This window comes from Aythya fuligula, chromosome 1, assembly GCF_009819795.1.
Source record: "Aythya fuligula isolate bAytFul2 chromosome 1, bAytFul2.pri, whole genome shotgun sequence".
NCBI lineage: Eukaryota > Metazoa > Chordata > Aves > Anseriformes > Anatidae > Aythya > Aythya fuligula.
Window position 1 is genome coordinate 81,516,980 of NC_045559.1, and position 20,952 is coordinate 81,537,931.

General features: G+C 37.6%; 1 protein-coding gene across 1 annotated transcript in view; it reads left to right on the forward strand.

Moving 5' to 3' along the window:
* Positions 1-20,952, forward strand: part of CRACR2A (calcium release activated channel regulator 2A) — a 44,305-nt gene that overhangs the window by 2,838 nt on the left and 20,515 nt on the right. Inside the window, 8 exon segments of the mRNA XM_032189358.1 lie at positions 1,123-1,288; positions 2,706-2,852; positions 6,492-6,582; positions 10,227-10,322; positions 13,120-13,307; positions 15,265-15,336; positions 19,264-19,309; positions 20,127-20,218. Coding sequence (XP_032045249.1) covers positions 1,123-1,288; positions 2,706-2,852; positions 6,492-6,582; positions 10,227-10,322; positions 13,120-13,307; positions 15,265-15,336; positions 19,264-19,309; positions 20,127-20,218 — 898 coding nt within the window.

The window sequence follows — 20,952 nt, forward strand, 5'->3', positions numbered from 1 at the left end:
GTGTTCTTCTATAGTATTTGCCCTTACTAGAGCAAATCCAAGATAACATTGATGCAGTGAAAACTCAATCACCAAAGTCATTAAGCAGGTATTCTTTATTACGGTGCTGGGTGTGTGTGGGATTGCTCCGCTCAACCTCCCCACACACCAAGGGTTACTGGCAGTGTGTTTATATTAGTGGGATATATGCATATTGATTTCATTTATTGTAAGTCTCTTGCATACTCATCAGGTATGCAAATAATCATTAACATAGGTTCCCACACCTGTTCACATACGTACTGGAGTCCTTGGGTGGTGGTCTGGCATACTCCAGTGGTCTTTTAATGAAGGCCAGAAGTCTTCCTTGCTGCTAAACTTCTGACCTTTGCTTTCATTAAAAAACTTCAGCAGTCAAGCCAGTTCTTGCTGGTTCCATTATCTTATGCATACGGTCTTTTACTCCCTTATCGTTGGGGTTATTAGCATACAATTGTGTTAGCTAAAACCTATATATTCAACATACTTTATCTTGTTCCCTGTCTCAACATGATGTGTTGCTGGATGGTGAATAATTGATGAGAAAGTCTCATGACTTCCATGCAAGTCCCTCATAATTATGATGTGGTGCCAATAGACAGGAATGCCTGAATCTTGCTATTATTAATAGAAATATCCTGAATAGGTGGAAGAAAAGAATGTAGCGGTGAAGTCTAGAAGAATTAAAATACATGTGAGTCAAATGGAGGAAAAATGAACGTGAAAAAAAATCTAGCTTTGATATGCAGTTACAAGCAGGAATTTGAAGTATATTAAGAAATTTTAAGCATATCTAGGAGCACAACATCTATAAAGTGCTTGTTGCCACAGTTTATGTCTTTTGTTTATGGAAGTCTGAACTTTTTCAGTATGTTTGTGAATTTTGAGGACAAAACCAGGCACAGACCTCAGGTATCCTCTTGTCAGGTCTCATGATTTAGTTGCTTAATGATGTTCCCTTTGCCCATAAACAAATGGGTTTTCCTTCCTAAAAATTATATTTACTGTTTAATTTGATCTTTGGTGTGTTCTTCAATGACATTACTTCTTATAGTGATTTCTGAAAATGCTAAACTTATAACCTATGTAATTTTTAAATCTTAGGCCAGTTTCTTTTGGGGCAGATTGCTTTAAATAAAGAAATGCAACAATCGGAAGCTGAAACAGCCTGCCTACCTAAAAGTGAAGAGACTGTGAAAGATGATGATGATGAGGAATTCCAGTTCTCAAATCTGATGGATCGGCTTGGAGCAAAAAAGGTCTTGGAGGAGTGAGTTTTACCAGCAATAGTAATAGATTACACAATCTTTTATGATTCAACTCTGTGGTTTGATTTTAATGGAACTCAAGATGAATGATGAGAAATAAGGCCTTTCATTAATATGGTGACTCTTTAAAAATTAATTTTCTTAGCCGTTAGAAAGGATAAAATGACATTCAGCCCAAAATTTCCAAGAGCAAAGCTATTGCACTGCAGTCATGTGAAACATGTCTGTTCCATATGAAAACTATACCACTGACATACCATGGATTTTGAAAATAGATAATTTCTAGTATGTTGTTTGAGAATTCACGGATGCTACTGATTTCAAAAACACAAACAGTGCATGGTGACTGTTTTTTGTTGTTGTTGTTGTTTGATAAGGAATGTGTTTAAAGTGCACCTGTTAACCATAAGCAAGAATGTTTGCTCTGCTCTGCATTTATTTGCATATTGTGATTGCTATGATGACACTTACCTCTTCTAGGAACAGGATGATGTCCTCTGAAACAAAGAATCATTAAAAACATCCACTGCTGAGTTTCTTGTGCATTGGTTGCATTGGTCTGATGTTCATTGGTTAATCACAGTCAATGTACTGTATCAAAGAAAGCACAGGGACAAAAATTGGAGAGAATCTGGACAGATAATAAGAATGTCTAAGAAAAGTATCAGTGATCCTTATCATGAAATATAAATGCTTATCAGTGCTTTTCTAACCTGACCGCCTGTTATAGAAAAGAGCTAATTGGCAGTCATCCTGAAAGGCTTTCAATATGAAGAGATTGTTACGTACTTTTTATATCCTCATCCTCATTTTGTCCTTTAAATATAGAACTCATGGCTGTCTAGGTTCAGCCTAACAGTGCATGTGGAAGAGAACGAGTCAGGAAGGAAAAACAAAAGAAGTTATTCAGGGAAATTTCAGCAAAGTGTTTTAAAAAATGTATCATTCACAGTAGAGCCTGAGTTTCATTCATTTGTCATGAGAAAATGTTTTTGATTAGCTTTTCCACCGTCCCTTGCCTACTGGATTGGTGGAAAATTCTCTGCTTCTAATAAAAGTGACGGGATGGTACTAATCACAGGAGACAGATGAGATATCTATCCCCTTTCTTCTCCATTTCTGGTTTGATGAAGTGTCTAACAAGGCATCCAACAAACAAGAAATTTCTGTGATTCCCTGCAGTCATGCATGACCTGATGTTATGATCAATATTTTGGAATAAAAGTGATTGTTATAATTTCCCACCTACCTCATCCTTTTCCAATCTGAGTCTGCGTAAACAGCCCTTGTTTTTAATTAGACTTGTGTTCTGACTAGTAATGCCTTGAAGCCTCCATTCTGTTACTAGGATGCGGCAAACATTTACTGTAGACTGAGGAATATTCTCTTATAACAATCTTTTATAATCTTTTATTTCAGTGAAAGTGATGTGAAGCAGCTTTGGTTGCAGCTGAGAAAAGGTGAATCTCACTTACTTTCCAGTTTTGAAGAGTTACTGGCCAGAATTTTTTCCCAGCTCCAGGATGCAGATAATGAAAAGAATGAGTTGGAATGGGCTCTAAAAAAGTTAGTGCTTTTCTTTCTTGGTCAGTTTGTATAGTATTACATCTATCTTACCTACATTTAAGCCTTTGAAATAAGTGAAGCATTTCAGAGGAGAACTGAGGGCTATAATCACAAGAGTTCCTGTAACATGAAGTTTTATTAGTCGTGAATAGTAAAATTATACATACTGCAGAACTGTCTGAAATTAGGTTTTCTTTTCCTGTTAACAGATTGTATTGACTGAAATTCTTTTGCAGATGTCTTTTATTTCATTGCAATTCTAAGAAAATACTAAGCAATTCTCATCTAGTTAATAAGTTTGACTCCAAAGGGCAGTCAGGTTTATAGTTATGCAGATTATAGTTGAAGTTCACCTATAATTTTTATTTATATCAATTTTATAATTTACATGCATATAATTTACATTATATTAATAACTCCTGATTTTCAGATCAGATCTGGAAGCTCTTACGCTTTCTGAATTGTTTTAGTATCTTTGTGGGATATGGTATGAACCAGAAGCAGTACAGGCTGTGCTTCCAATAGCTTTTTGTCTGCTCTGTTAAATTTCAGTGCAATACATTTTAGATTCATAGAAACAAGCATTCAGACCAGCAGATACGTACACAGTATCTTTCATTCACAGTATCATTGTTTGAAAAATATGTTGAGATAAGTTGTCCAACACTATATATTAGTGGTGTTAGAACATAATATATTTTTAAGCATTGAGCAGTAAAGGCAAATATACTTGTTGAAAATTTCATCACTCTTTTTGTTATATTGAGAATGTGACAAGGCTTCTGAAGGAAGAAAAAGGAAAAACACATGGCCATTGAAGACAAACTAGTTGATACTGATTGCAGAATTTTCAAGTGTGATTTTTAAGCCTTGAGGCACCTTTTTAAGCCTTGAGGCACCTTGTCTGTTGTCAGCACAGTGAAAGTTATGTTGTCTGTTTTAGCCTACAGATTATTAATGATCATGTATCAATAACCATCACAGAGGTGGAGTGCATGGAGCATTAGCATTACCTGACTTTTCTGACTTATATTAAATTGCTACCTTAAAAATGCATTGTATCTTTATGTCTTTGTAGTAAAAACAGTTTTGTGTTAATTTCTTCTTCCTATTGCTCCTGCTAACTCCTCTGATGTCAGCACATAAATCCTTGCTTTGTTTGTAATGAATAGCTGGACGGAGTCAGATCTGTCACAGTAGTAGTGCTGTCTTAGATAACAGTGGGTATGAAAAACCTTTCTTGGGGAAAAAAAAAAAAAAGCACAAATAAGAGCAAAGCTGAAGATAAGACCATACAAAAGGGGATATTTATTTATTTATTTATTTATTTTTTATACCTACATACTTTTAAACACAAAGAATGATCAGGATTTACTGTGGGGACACAGAAGATAAGAGATGCTGGTTATTGAGGTCTCATCATCTCTCTTGTGTTGTGCTTGGTGACAATAAGCACTCTTTGGAAGTTGAGAATGAATATGGACTTTCATTTTTCCTGCCTCAGCTCTGTGAGTCATTAAGCAATACTGCAGTTTACTCTCATCCTTTTGTCATATTGCTTACTCTTGACTTAGCCATTTATCCACCCTTCTTTCCTTTTGCACATCCACCTTGGTCCCTTTCTCTATCCTTGCATTCTCATAAATAAAAACAACTTGTTCCTAAATACTTTTGTGACTTCAGTTTTTATGGTGCTGCCAAAAACTATGCTTCAAAACACGAGAGGACTAACTAAAATTATTCTCCCTGTCAGAAGCAAATAAAGTATTTAATGCTCTCATGGAAATACAGACTTCTAAGCGGTATGTTCTGCCTGTGCAAAGTTACAGGGTACATGTATTTCATTACACAGTCAATTTAGTTCTGATCAAAGTAATTGCATGAATACGATCTTTTAAAACATGATCTTAGCATGTCTACCATATCTTTCTAAATAATTTTTATGAATATGTGTAATTTTATGTCATTGAAAAATGCTATTATGATGCATTTTCTTATTTTAAAGAAAATAAAATTTGAGATCAGAACATGATCAGAACAGGGGAGTAAAATGAATTGCCTAGATTTTCCAGCACTCCCTGTTTGAAGCATTGCAGTCATATGAAGATGCCATCGTCTGGGCTGCTTTTCTAATCTAGTCTGAGTTTACACAAATGTAGATGACAGCAAATTTTCTCTTTTTCTTTTTTCAAATTGGTATGGGTTAATATATGTTTATTGCTGCTGTAAATCCTGAGTAAATACCTTCCACCCTCATTTCTATCTGTTACTAAAAATTGCAAGCTGGCAATGTCAAGTGTTGAGATATTTGAAAGGGGGAAAGAAAGACTTTTTTATAAAGTTACTCACTTATGTTAGTGTAGGTAAGCTTTTTCCAGTTTGCTTTCATTTTTTTCAGCTTTATGTGAGAAGTGAGTCAAGCTTTTTATAATTGAAAAATACAGACTTTGTAAAGCATTAGGTACAAAAATTATAGTAGGTTCCCCAAAGTACAAAATTAATGTTTTTTTTTGATTATTTTTTTTTTGCTACTGTATATTCATTGTGTTGCTCTTGTTAATGTTAATGCCCTAGAAGGTTCTTTTCTTTATTTGTAATGGATGCATTCTCCAGATTGCTCAAGGAACACCTCTAACAAAAGAGATAAGGGGGACTATGTAGTAATGTCATATAAAGATCCTATTAGTCTCTATTAAAAATCACTCTTGAGTGTGCCCTGAATTTGATGCAAAGTGATTTATGGTTTTCAATTTCTGGATTAATGAAAACAACATAGCATAGCATAGCAACAGAACAAAGGAACAGCCTTAACAGTAGTTTATTTATTTATTTATGGTCCAAACTGAAGCATCTACTTGATGTAATTCTTTATGTATCAAACTGCAGTGAGATTGTAATATTATAATGGTGAAAAGTGAGCTCTGTCCTTTCTTCCTTTTTCCTACTGTCAGATACGTATTTGCATAGCACATTTATGTCTGATCTTTAGCTGAGCTTTAAAAATTGTTTCTGCAAAGCTCTTAGAAAGTAAGTAAGGTGTCTTTCAAGAAGGACTTTCAGGAAGTCCATTCTAGCCAAAACTGCTTAGTCATGATAAAAGTACCTCATTTAATACTTTTGAATGGTGAACAATGCAGTCCTACAGTGAAAAGTGATGTTGCATTGGAAACACTTTTAACTGGCAAACTTAGACTCTGGTATTGTTATTAGTGTCACTAGAGAGTTCTATTCCTTAAATCTAAGATTTAGTAGTCATTAAAACTGCATAATGAACAGCTGCTTTATATGGAAACATCAGATGTATATCTTTACAATTTTTTTTGTGTAGCTTTTTTATTTTATGTAACATTTGAGCTGTTGAAGCTTTTTTTCCCCAAGATTTTGGTGTTTGCTGCTGTTGTTTCTTTGATTCGTTGATTTTTTTTCTTTTTTCTTTTTTTTTTTTCTTTTTTAAAATCTGTGATCTTTCCTGCACACTTTCTTACCCTCAGTACAGTCTCTGGTGACTTATGTTATGGCACAAAATGTGTAGGGCTTAGTTGGTAGTTATGAGACGTAACCTGAAGTAATGCTACAAAAGTAAAAAAAAAAAGTAAAAGTAATGCTACATACATTCAGTATACTTTTATCTCTTTTTAGAAAAACTGCAGCTTTTGATGAAGAAATTCAAAATCTCTATGAAGAAATGGAACAGCAAATCAAAAAGGAGAAAGAGCAGTTTCTCTTGAAAGTGAGTGTCTGTTGTTATTGCTAGCATGGATTCTGCTCCTATTACCAGTGGTTTTATACTCATCCTGGGTGTGGAATAAGAGCCTACAAAATGTGTTTCACAACAGAGTTATAAAAAACAGCATTTCCCTTACTGATGCTTTTGATCTGATCCAGGCTCTGCAGCTTCCAACTGAATGACTTTGATGAAAAGAACATCACTGTACTGTGCTCAGTGGTTGGCATAGAGTAGCAGCTGATTTTCTTTTGAAAGTCAATGGAACTACTGCTTCATTGTATTATCGATGCTCCTACAGATCCAACTGCTGGATACAGTTAGCAAAAATGTTTTCTGAGGTTGTTCACAGCAGCACTAATCTTATTGAGTTCTGCAAGCTCTGCTTTTGTGGAGTGGATAAGTTCTCACTGAACTGCAACAACAGCTATTCAAGTAATGGTAATTTCTGAAACCAGCACACCTGTTTGCATGATAATATTACGTCAGATTCTTTTGTCACTGCCATACTTCCTCAAGAACACTTAACATCAAATTCCCTTTTCTTCTGAAAAGTCTACTTTAAATCTCACCTATTGCTTTTGATAATATATTCTTTTGATTTTTCTCTCCCTTCCCCCTCCCCCCCCCCCAACAAGGAAACTAACAAGAAATCCTAACAGGCTGCAGGAAACAGTCACCTAAGAATCATTTGGGTGGGCACCTCTGCTGTTCTTAACTTTCACACTAGATCGGGTTGCTCAGGGCCTTGTCCAGTTGAGTTTTGAGTATGCCAATGATGAAGATTCCACAACAGTTCTGGGACAACCAATTGTAAGCCCTTTTGTTTTTTTGAAAGCTCTTGTATCAATGAAAACAATATATGTTTTCATACAACCCATGGTACTCAAAATGTTGCCCAAACTAGTGGATATTCATCAAAGATCACCTCAGTTCTCAATCAAATATGATATCTAAAGAAATCCTTTTGTGGTCCAAATGTATAAAGTTTGTTGTTGTTTTTTTTTTTTTTTTTCCCTGACATAAACTATGTTAGAGCTAAAAGTGTCTTAATCAGTTGTCTAAAGAATCTTCTAAGTCTTTATTTGTCTCAAAGACAATAACATGATTCATAAACTTCAGTTTTTACATTCCAAGTTGAGAACAGTTTTCAGTGGTGAATGAGGTGAAACCTTTATATAAATTCTGCATATCAATTGAAGAATAACAAGTATTTGCAAATTTGCCTGCTGGTGGAAGAATTGGTTTATACAATATTAACACCCCATAACTGAAGTTGTATTGAAAATTCTAAAACATAAAAACAAACAACCCCCCAACCCCACCAAAACAAAACAAAACAAAAAACAAAACAAAAAAAAGTGACTCTATAAGCAGTGATCGTTGGATCCCTAATTAGTTGTATTTTTGAGGCAAAGCCATTTATTTCAAGCTGTTGCATTAAAGCTTCCCACTGAAGCTATTTACAGTTTAGTCAACGTTCATGCTAGTGGCTTAGTCATCTTTCACACTAGTGGTTGTCCTGATACTGTAAAAGTCGGTCAGAGAAACTCTCTAAGACTCAATTTGGAGTTTTAGAAAGCAGGCATTCTTTGTGGCACTGGATGCACAGGAGATTGCTCATTTTGTGTGCATGCCGAATTGTCCAAGCTTCAGGGGTTATAAACAGTTAGAACATGCATATTAATTAGATGTCAGAGAAATAATCAACATATTCATACTATTTACCATAATTTGTTAAAATAAGTAAATGTTCCTGACACATGCACATTTGTTTGTACTGGTGATCTTTGGTGGTTGTTGGTAGTCTTCCTGACTATGTTTGCTGCTTGAACCTAGTTGTTGCATATGCTCAGACCATCTTGTTCTTTCTTATCTTGTTGTTCCAATTTAGACATGCATACTAAACTAAGTGATTTACACATCAAAAAACATGTGCACACCATGAGTTCCTCACCTATTTTTTACAGGCACATCTTTCAGGCCTAGGTTATCTTGCACCCCTTTCCCCTGTCTTGGGATACAGTTCCATATGGTCTTACAGATAAGGCTGATTCTTTAGAGAGTAAGGTAGCATTAGATATACAAAGTTTCTAGTTTTCCTTATATCTAACTAAACATAGTAAAATATTTCAAATTTGGTTCTATTATTCTATAAGGGAGAGAACTATATGTTCTTCTGACTTGGTATCAGTATGACACTCAAGAAGTATTGTTTTTTAACATGACTAACGTGGGGAGATCTGATTGTTAATTTTTTTCTCTAATGCAAAGTCTCACAAAGACTCTACTGCCAGGAGAGATGCATTGATGCCATATAAAAAGGGAATTATTATGGCTTGAATATAGAATAGCTCTTGAAGACTACGTTTAAAGAAATTGTTAGGATAACAAATGAGTACAAATTATAGCTATTTAAGATACTTAGTACCCTGCTGACTGAAATCTGTATAAAGACCTGTTAGTCTGCCTTTTTCACTTGGATATATATTCTTCCACATAAGAAGCCAGTTACATGCATTTGATTGCCCTTTTATATGTACTGCTAAAGGGCAATATAAAGCAGCATGTTGGAACCACTCTTGTGCTTACTGTCTTCTTGTGGGAATTTTTATTTGGAGGCATCTTCCTGAGGAATTTAGGGAGTAGAAGCATGCTGCAGAGGAATAGGATAGATTCTGAGCTAATATGAACTGCCTGGAACCCCATTTTACTCAGGGGTGGCCTGATGATTTGTCTCAGCTGAGGAGTGTCTGAAGGAGTAATGCTGATTGGCACTTGGAGTTGACAGTGATTGCAAGATGATTAGATAGCAAAACAGTTGACAGATTGACATAATTGCTAGATGTGTTGCAGAGTTTGAGTCCCAGATCACTTGCTCTATCAGTGGAATATTGGTAAAATAAATTGTTGTTAGGGATAGATTTTGAAGGTAGCAGTTAATGTTCCTTTTACTTCAACCTGTGTTGCAATAGTCTTTATCTCCTGTTTCAGTCCTGATCCCTTGTATTTGACCTACAGTATGGCTCCATAACAATTTAAATAGGTCCATCTTGGTTCTGTATCTGTTGGTTCTATTCTCATCACTTCATCACTCTACTGTATCAGCAGTTGTCTGGTTCAGGACAAAAATACAGAAAGCTACTCACTTTTCTTTTTTTTTTTTTTTTTTTTTTTTCTTTTTGTTTTTAAATCTCCTGTTTGGTTTAGCTCTCTGAAACAGCTCACTGTTGTAAGGAATGAGCATGAATGTTACTGTGGGAGAGGAAGAAGTGTTGCTGGAGATGGGAAGCTATATTGTAACTTTATTGGTTTAGGTTGGCTAAGCTCCTAAGTCTCATGGATGTATGCTCTGAGTGTCCAAGACAGAAGATTTCTGCTTCCACTTTATAGTGGCTTGAGAACAATTCATGTGCAGTCACCACTTGCTCTAGTAACTGCAATCATTAAAGTTATTGAACACCACCAGTTTGCAGAAGCTCAGAGTCTAGTTTTATGTATGATACCATCCTTAAATTGAGTTATATCACTAGCTAGTCATGTTCACTGCTAAAAGCTTTTCTATTATTTTCACAGCTGATTCCTTATGTTTCTTCCTGCTGATGAAATTGTGCTGTTCTATTGATTCGTTTCCCCTTTGAATTTTGCAGGACGCAGAGAGGTTTCAGTCCTATAGCCAAGAGCTGGAGTGCAAGCTCCTGTCGAAAGAACAAGAACTGGAACAATTGGTTCAAAACCAGAAAAGGGTATTAAGAGAGATCCTCAATTTTAATTTTTTTTTTTTAGATTATTATTTTTTTTAGTTTATTAATGTGATTTTTCTTTAGGTGCCATTTTAGGTACCAAAAATATAAGTTGGTGTGATGTGGTTCTGTCAAACTGTGATCCTCTGTTACTTTTGTATCATGGGTGTAGCTACCTGAGCGCATTTAAAAAACAGAGTTATGGCTGCTAGATTTCTATGTGTATGCTTAGGAAAATGTTACCTTATATATGTAGAGCAGTTTTTATTTTATATAATAAAATGGGGGAAAAAATGATATTCTCCTCAGGTACTAGGTTAGTTTTATGAAAAGTAACATAATTCTTCTGCCTGCCATGTGCTAATGCCCAGACAACTCAGGAATAGGCTCTTGGAGCTTGTATCTTTACTCAAAGCTTGTACCAGCTGTTTCTTTGCTTGTTTGGGAGGATTCAGCACTACAAACTTGAAATGCTCTCTTCTAAACAAATGGGCCTGATACACCTTTCTCTAATAATTGTGCATCTTCTTGAATGCTACTGGCATGCCTGCTTGTTGATGTGTTTAAGAAAATAGAATCAAGCCCACTGCTCTTGTCATTAGTTCTCTTGTATGGCAACAGCTTGTCAAGTTCCCCTATTAAAGCCTACTGTGTTTTATTTCTTAAAGTGCATGGCCTACTTGGGAAAGCAGACTAATTCTTTATGTGTAAACTTGCTGTAAAGTCCCTTCAGCCCCTTCAAGGTCAGTAAATTAGAGAAGGGAAAAGGAGGTAACACTGGAATTTAAATGAGCAAACATTTAAACGTTTGCCACACTGCAGCACCAGAGCAGAATAACCTGGCCTTTGAAGATGTATGTGGAGACACAGATCAGGCATTTTCAGTCTGAAGCTAACTGAAAAACTATAAGAAAATATTTATTGTAATTTTGTAATGATTTTAATATTCTCTTTATTTATTTATTTATTTATTTTTAAAAGTTTAAAGCTCAATTATCAAGCAGCAGTTCTGTGAAAGCCTTTTCCTGTGGTTGTCTAATATATTTGTGTTCTTAATTGGTATAAAACCACAGAAACTCTTCAAATGTTTACACTCAGTTTTAAGCATGGTCTAATCACATAACACTGGAAGAAACATCAAAAAGTTTTGTCTTATATTTACCTTATATATCTTGGAAAACAAAACAATTCTGTGTTATTTTCTTTATTATTATTAATCTAATTTTATGGTTACTTTTTTCTATATATTGCATTATCAGTTTGTAAATTTTATTTGTAATTTCTAGTATAAGGGTGCAGAGGACATTATAAATGAATTTGCATAAGTCTCAGCAAAAGTGCTTTGGAAGGACAGGATTTTCCTATTACTATAAAAATTACACTTTTTTATGGAAAGGGAGCCTATGATGTACAAATGGAATTCTCTACTTCTTATTGTATGATCAGTATTTTATTATTTTCTGGTATAGTTGCCTACTCTGAAAGCTTAATTCAGTGTTATAGACAATGTTTTTTACATGTATTTTTTTTTAATTCCTAATAATCACCTCTGAAATGGACTCTCATCCTTCCTCAGATCTGCTTTTGTTATACTATAACCCCACCATTTTCTGATATTACTCTTCATTCATCTAGATATCAATGTGTGCTAGGTTATCTTTTACCTGTCTAATGTTTGCCTAATACAGAGAGCACTGTGTCACTTTCACCTTCTCCTCTTGCATGGAAATATACTTTGACAATTAAATCTATTCTTGGTAATGGTAGCATGGTTTAATTAAAATTGCCATGCTTGATTATATGAAAGAACCTCTTGGGAATATACTTTTTTTTTTTTTTTTTTTATCTTTCTCCCTCTCTCTCTCTCTTTTTTTTTTTTTCCTTCCCAATATAATTAAATTATTCCTGTGGTGGAAATGATTATCAAAAATGTGAAAGGAAACTTACAGATGAATTCAGTATTGTTTCTGCTGATTTAGCCAGAGGGAGGCTCCCTTTTGAGGGTCATCTGCCTGACATGACTGAAATACTGATCTGATTCCATACTGACTGGTCTTCTGGAGGCCAGGGTTCCTTTCCCTAGGCCTTTTTGCTGGCTACCATGATCTTGAATTGTTGGCTTGCTCCCATGCTGGGTAGCTTAGACAGAGGACAAGGTATTCTCGTTAGTGTTCCCAAAGAGATGAGTGACACAGAAGGAAGCACTGGAGACAAAGCACGTCCAGCATAGCATTGAGGGTAATGAGACTCGTACTAGGTAAAGAAGGCAGGTGGGAGCCAAGGAAAGTGCAGGAGAGTTACTTTGCTTCTCACTTAAAACGATGAATTCTGTGCTGATGGGAGTTTGATCTTGGAAATCTGAGTGAGAGGTCCATAAGAACACATCAGCATTCAGTAGCATTCAAAAATGCAAATCAAATGATGGGATTGTTAAGAAAGGCATAAAGAACAAAACAACCCCCAACCGTATAATACTGTATAAATGCTTCATTGTTCATTTGCACCTAAAATAAATGGGGGGTGGGGAGGGATTTGCAGCTCTGATAAGCAGCTAATTACACCTTTTTGCAGTTTGATCTGGTGCATTTTTGAAATGGATGGAATTCCAGGATAGAGTAGAATGGTTTTGTTTTAGTGTGGCATCACTATGTCTCTATGGAGGGCACCATATGTACTACATTCGTATGTTGGTTTTGACAGAAATAGCTTCCCTATTCAGCTGACTTCTACGACTTGAATTGAAAAGTCAAAGTGCCTCAGTTAGTTATAATACTTTCTCTTCTCTTTTCTTCCACCCCAGTTGGAGCAACAATGTACAGAACTTCTCAGTGGCAAACAAGAAACCAAAGTAGAGAATGCCAAGCTGAAGCTGACTAACCAGGAGCTGCTGGATGACCTAGTGAGAACTTCTCATGATCTGCATTTGGCTCAACAACAGTTACAGGTTCTTCAGGAGGAAGCATCAAGGCTAAATGAGGAAAAGGAAATGTAAGTCATCACCTGATGTGATTCTAATGCTTTTGCCTGGCATGCTGGTGAGTTTCCTTCTCAAGGTACTCAGTGTTGTGATTTGAACCTGTGTTATAAGCAGAAACCATCAACAAAGCCAGTTCTAGTCATATTTCCCCAAGTAACTCAACATGTTTTTTGTTGTAGCATGCTGGCTTCTGCAGAATCCTTTGCTGCTTCTTCAAAATGTGAATGTTCTCCTCATTCCCCCATTTTTTGAGGTTGTTTAGAATAATAAAAAAAAATAGTCTAAACTAGTTTTAAAAGTATGTTTTAGTTTTGAAATACCAGTGAAATTAAAATTAGTTCTGGCACATTAATCCATACTCTTCAAAGCTCTATTCATGTGAAGTTCACTTCTCCAAATGTATTGTGACTATGAGACAACTAGGATGTACTTCTGTCCATCAAAAGCAAGTCTAATTCATCATTTTTGACCAAGGAGCTTGGCCAGCAAGATAAAAGGCAGCTTATGCTGCTAAATTAAAGCTCACACGAGGCTTTGTGGTGATCCAGACCATCATTCTGTTGAAATGTTTTGGATCTCAGATGCTGAATGTAAAAATATTTTTCAAGAAGAAATATTTACGATTCATATTTTGAAGGGTAAAAATGGCCTTTAAGTGACAGATCAATATGTCTTGTTCTCTTCCAGCCTTCTGCATAAGGGGAAATATACATTACATTGAAGTTATAATTTGCAGAAGAGTTCATTGGAGGCCTTCTAATAGAAAATGTTTTTTCAAAAATGGTCATGGATCTGTAAAACTCTCTTGTTGCCTATGGAGAGCAGATGGATGACGTACAGTGGTGTGCATATCTTGCTAGAAGAAATAAATTTCATCAGTCAACTATGTAACTCAAGAATTGTGGCTATTTGGCATATTTCAAATGTCATAGTCTTTTTCTATTAAGCATCGTGCCAAACTCTAGTTAGTTACTGCTAATTTATTTTTTCTTGAAGGTATAAACAATGAACGTTGTTGATAAATGATTGTTTAAAAACTGGCACTGTGTTTAGAAGCCTATTTTTAGGTTTGCATATTTGATGTGTGATTTGGAAGTAGGCAGTAGAAATATTCCTCCTCAAGGCAGTTTGTTTCCTCTTTAAGGCCTCTATTTTCAGATCCAGAGCAAAGACTATGAAATGATCTGGTTTTAAAACTACAGAGGAAATCAGCCCAGTGGTCAGACTGCTACAACATTTGCAAAGCACTTTGGACTCAATAGTAGTTTATGGAACCAGATCTCAGCCCTACTCAACTGTACCTACAGTGTTGTTTTAAACATCTGTATCAGTCTGGTAAGACCTGAGTTGTTGAAGCAGGTGTAATATTCAGACTGCACACAGGAAGAACTTGAGACTTCACAGAACAGCATAACACATTTAAGGCCCGACATCATTGCATGAAGTTAAAGCAAATGGTGTAAATACAGTACAAATATCTGATACTCTGCATTCAGCGTTTAAGGTTGTACAACTATTTAAGTAATGAACTGAAAATAACTTTTAGGGATTGCAGACATGGGAGAATGACCTGTGGTCGCAGCAGGAAGATAAACTCAAATTTTGGTTAAAATGTAAAATGTTGCATGGTCTTCAGTGGCCATGAATGAGAAGGATTTCAGCTGTATGTCTTCTCTGAATGATGTGTCAGTATCAACATATACTAAGGTCCTTGGATGAAGAAATTATAAACCCTCTATCTTTTTTAAAAAGAACCCCTACTTCTACCTTTGCTAACTAAAGCTGCTGTGATTCTTGTGGGCCTTGGGCTAAATAAACTTCTTTTCTTAAACTAGTAACCAATCATACAGAAAAATGTCTACAGGTTTGGAGAAGCTGAAGTCTCAAATGTGGATACTCCTAGAGGGAAACATTTAAGCATTTTGCTACCATGGTTAGAAAAATTTTCTGTATTTCTTTACATTACAGAGAAGTATACCGTGTGACAGAAACCTTACAGAGGGAGAAGTCAGGACTTCTGAAACAGCTGGATTTCTTAAGGTAATGCAAACCTTACTTTCAAGTGTAGTGGGTTTACGTGGCAAGGTTTTGGTAGCAGGGGGCTATAGGGGTGGTTTCTGTGAGAAAGATCTAGAAGCTGCCCCATGTTTGGGAAGGGCCCCATTGTTTTCCAGATCCGAGCCAATAAGCGATGTTGTTTGCGCCTCCGTGAGAGCATATTTAAGACAGGGAAAAAACGCTGCGCCACACAGCAGCCGGGAGAGTCAAGGGAGTGGGAGAACAGCCTTGCACCAAGGTCAGTGTAGAAGGAGGGGGAGAGGTGCTCCAGGCGCCGGAGCAGAAGTCCCCTGCGGCCTGTGGTGAGGACCATGGTGAAGCAGGATGTCCCCCTGCAGCCCATGGAGTACCACGGTGGAGCAGGGTTCCACGCTGCAGCCCGTGGAGGAGACCACGGTGGAGCAGGTGGCCCTGCACCGACGGAGGCTGCCGCCTGTGGAAGACCCCTGCCGGAGCAGATTCCGGGCCGGACCTGTAGCCCGTGGAGAGGAGACCACGCAGGAGCAGGTGATCTGGCAGGAGCTGCTGCCCGTAGGGGAGCCAGGTTGGAGCAGTTTTCTCCTGAGGGATGGACCCCGTGGTACGGACCCATATCTGGAGCAGTTCTGGAAGAGCTGCTGCCTGTGGGAAGCCCACGCCGGATCAGTTCATCAAGGACTGCATCCCGTGGGTGGGACCCCACAGCACAGGGGACGAGAGTGACCGAGAAGGAGCGGCAGAGAAGAAGTGCTGTAGACTGACCATAACCCCCATTCCCCGTTCCCCTGCGCCGCTCGGGGGGAGGAGGTGGAAAAGGGTGGATGGGGGGGGGAAGGTGCTTTTGTTTTTTTTTTTTCCTTTGTTTTCTCACTTCTCTCGCTTGTTAGTTGTAGGCAATAAATCTTACTATCTCCTTATGCCGAGTCTGTTTTGCCCGTTACAATAATTATTGCGTGATTTTCTCGTCCTTGTCTCAATCCTTGAGCCCTTTTCACATATTTTCACCCCATTCCTCTTTGAGGAGGGGGAGTGAGAGAGCAGCTGTGGTGGAGCTCGGCTGCCCACTCGAGCGGAACCACGACATCAAGAACTTCTTACATCATTCTAAAGATGTACATTAAGGGATGAAATGATAGTAGGTTATACATTCAGTTTATGTGTCTCAATGAGATCTACAGAGTGGCGTCTGTAAGAAGAGGCCAGGGGCTTCTCTTTGATGAACACAGCTGTTTTTAGCCAGTTCCAGTGGACCTACTGCAGGACACAGCTGAGCCCAGTAGCCAAGCTCATGGTAACCCTTGGAAAGCATATTTAATAAAGGGCACAAAACACTGTGCAGCAGTAGAGAGAGGAGTGAGAAAAAATATGTGTGAGAAATGATCCTGCAGACAAAATGTCAGTGAAGAAAGAGGGGCAGGAGGTGCTTCAGGCCTCAGAACAGAGATTCCCCTACAGTCCATGTAGAGCCTATACAGGAACAGGCTGCTTGCAGAATCAGTGACTAGTGGAGAGGAGCCCCATAGAGGAGCAGATTTTCCAGCAGGAACTGCAGCTGGTGGAGAACTCCTGCTGGAGCAATCTTTTCTTGAAGGACCATAGCCCATGGACAGGACCCACACTGGAGGAGTTTGTGAAGGATTAGCCTGTGAGAGGGACCCCACCTTTCAAGGGAAAAGTGTGAGGAGAAAGGAGCAGCAGAGAGGAACTGGTGTGGATTGACCACATTATCCTGTTATAATTCCCTGTGCACTGCTTGGGAAGAAGTAGAAGAGTCTTGAATGGAGGCATGAGTTTCAGTCTGAGAAGAAAGGGGAATGTGGGACTATGTTTTTAATTTTTCTTCATTTCTTACCATCCTACTCTATTTTTAAGTGACAATAAATTTTATTAGTTTTCCCAAAGTTAAGTCTCTTTTGCCTGTGACAGTAATTGGTAAGTGGTCTGCCTGCCTTTATCTCTACCCATGAGCTTTTCCATCATATTCTCTCCTCCTCCTGTCCTGTTGAGGAAGGAGCATGAGGGACTGCGTAGATGGGCAGCCAGCAACCAGCCAAGGTCATCTCACCATAAGATAAAGAAACAAAAGGTAGTAAGATGGGTACAAAAAGCAATCCAGCTTTTAAGCCCTATTCTTAGGGCAGTAGAAGACAGTAAATGTGAGAGATGTTCTTTGTTTTGGCAATTTGGTAACTGGGACAAGCTCCTTCCAAAATGTAAAACAAAACAAGACTATGAACTGTTCTAAGCTGCCTTTGTGGCAGGAGCCTGGCCACTGGAGACTTGAAGCTTGATAAAAGTCTCTGTTATTTCTAAAGTGATGGAAATACTGCCAAAATGAAGAAGACTCTTACCCAAATGTGTTTATTTGTAAAATTACATAAAAATATACCCAGCTAATTTTCTCTGTAACATTTGTGTATTGAAAGACTTCAAAGTTTGGAGTTGTGTTCAGACAATTGTAACCCTTTTTTAATAAGCAGCAATTTTAGTTTTGTTTGTTCACTGGCTACAGGTTGTACTTGCCTGTAGGCCTTCACTCACTACGTTTAGTTCAGGAACTCTGATTTAAAATTTACCTAAAACACTCCCATGCTAAAGTTTGAGGAATTTGCAGCCTTTTTCCTGTAGGCTGCTCCATGTGGGATGGTGTTGCCTGCTACTAGTAAGGGGGCAATAGATAGAAACATTCTATCAGTTCACCAAGGCTGCAGTGGCACCTCAGTCTCTTTTCTGGCCAGGCCAGCAATAAACGGAGACAATGAGTGATGTACTGAGCAGGTGTATTGTCAGATTTCATCAGAGCTGGCTGAATGCCTAGAGTCTACATTTCTTGATGTTTTCATCTTTTCTGCATAATGAATGAAGCTGGATGTTCTTCTAGAGCGACTTTTCCATGGCTGTGTGATGATTAAAAAGCTTATGGCCAGCTACGCTCCACCAAACTGCTTTCTCACTCCCCCTCATAGAAGAACATGGAGAGAAAATATGATGAACAAAAGAAAAGCCCATGGATTGAGATAAGGAGTAGTTTAATGACAGGAAAAGAGAAAGTGAAGGCCATGCAAAAGCAAAAGAAGAAAATTTTTCTCTACTTCCCATCAGCAAGTAATATTCACCCATGTTTTGAGAAGCAGGGCCTCAATATGCATAGCAGTTGCTTGGGAAGAAAAGAACCTTCATGACTAGAACCCCAGATTCTGCTTCTCCTTCTCCAGCTTTTATTACTAAACATGATGTCATACAAAATATACCTTTTGTCACTTTAGGCCAGCTGTCTTGGCTATGTCCCCTCTCCACCTCTTGCCCATCCTGACCCTACTGGCTTTTGTAAGTTGGGAGGAGTTGGAGAGACAGCCTTCATGCTGTGCCAGCATAGTTCAGCAACAGACAAAATACAGGTGCACTACCAGTGCTGTTCTGGCTACAATTGTAAAGCTCAGCACTATATGGCCTGCTGTGTAGAAAGATTCATCCCAGGCAGACACAACTATAGCTCTCAGGGGGATGTAACTGACCTTCACAGATCTCACCAGATGAACAGAGGTAGTGTTCATTATACCCTCTCCTCGTTAAGAAGTCATGTATACTGTGAAAAGCTTTAAATATTCTAATTCAGAGTAAGTAAAAGCATATTGACTAGAACTGATTTTGATGTATTAAAGCATTTGTTTTGATAAAGTACAGAATGAGGGCCAGATGCCAGCTGGCTTTGATTGGCATAGCCCCACCGAAGACTCAGTAGTCCAGACAGGGAGCTGACTGTGCTAAGAATATAAATAGAGCATGATTAAGGGTGGAGATGTGCCAAATTAAAGTGCATTTTTTCTTGCTTTTTACACAGTCAGCTGTTCAGTCTGTTGGTGTTGAGTAGAAAATCCAGAAGTTTTATATACTTGGCCTCAGTGTTTCTTTTGTGTTCCCTCTTTGCAGGGAGAGGAACAAACATCTCAAAGATGAACGTGACATATTTTTACAGGTAAAGACTATCATTTTCAATCCCAGTGTTGAACAAATACATATAAAAACAGCTTTGAAATATGGGTATCAGAAGGCTGTGAAGGAGATAGACTTTTATGCTACTTCTTTTTTGCTCCATTCTTAATTTATATCATGTTCTCTCTTATGTGAGCATATGATTTTTAAATGTACTGAATAATTTTTAAGAGCTACATTTTTGGTATTATAAAGTTGGAGCTATCTTAAGGAAGATGAACCTATTTTATAAGAAGCTAGGGTTGCAATCATGAGAGGATGAAATAAACTAAAAATGGAACAATTAAATTGAGATAATTATTCAGTCAAGAGTAGCTGATCTGAAGCATTCACAGAACAGTACAACATGTGAGTACTTGAATCAGTACCTGAATATCTGTCAGTATTGGAAAAGAGCAGATCATATTAACTTTTCATCCAGCAGCAGAGAATGATCCCCTAAAAAGTTCCAGAAGTACCCTGGCTTCAGGAGACTAAGACCACTTAGTTTACAGTTATTTGTGTTCTTATCCCTACAAGAAGGTGCTAGGGTAAATTGCCATAGATCTACTGATTTTTCATGTCATTTTGCGGCTTTTTTGTGGTTCACTTTGTTTGCAAAGATGATTTATTCTTGCAGGGTCTGGAATTTCCATGTTCTGATCGTCTATCGGTCAGAATTTTAAAGCATTAATGCCTCTAGAATGTTTTTTTCTACATTTTTTCTATCATATTCATTGAGTTATTTCAGCATAAGTAATGAAGACAGCTAACCATAATGAGCAGGAGTAAATTAGTAAAAGTATTCTATATTTGTGCAGCAATGCAAAACAAGTGCTCGAAAAGCCAGCTGGAAGCAAAGAACAGGGTCTGTCATTGGGAAATACATAGAAGGCAATGTGCTGCCTAGTAGGTAAGAACTTTTTTATTTATTCCCTAATTCTTATTTAAGTATATTAGGCTTATATAATGGTGTGGGAAATTTTTTCCCAGGATTATTTCCTTCCAATATTACTAAGCATTTGGACTTTCCAAAGCATGTATTTTTAAAGCGTCTTATTTTAAGATTGATGTGCTCTCTAAGAAATCTGGAAATAAAGAGACAATTTTTCATTTAAAACAAGTGTCCAGTCTCCAAAGGCAAGAGACTTCTGCAGTTGTGGGTGATGGGAAACACAGAAACATACCCATTGCCCAGTGCTGATGTGGTACAATGTCCTTAGTAAGTCCTTGGAAGTGTATGCTTCCTCCCTTCTCATTGTAAGGGACCAGTAAGTAGCCCAGTTGTAAAGTATGGGAAGTTGAACTAGGGAAAAATGGGGAATCAACTCTCATCTGCATGATTGTGAACTTGAAATCAAGAGGAACAAGATGGTGATCTCAGTGAAATACTATCATATTTCTTTTGAGGCAAAAGGAGCTAGAAAGAAGACTGCTGTGTCACTTGGAAATAGCAGCTAAGACAACGTCCCCACCAGCCCAAGATCATGAAATGTAGGAAGAAACAGGATGCAGAGATAAATTTTTGTAAGTTCAGTACCAAGAAGTGGAGTGTGTTTGGCAAAAGCAATCATGACCCAAAATTCATATAAAAATTTAGATGGGAAGGGACCTTTGGATGGTTGTAGTCCAGCCTCCCTCTCTAAG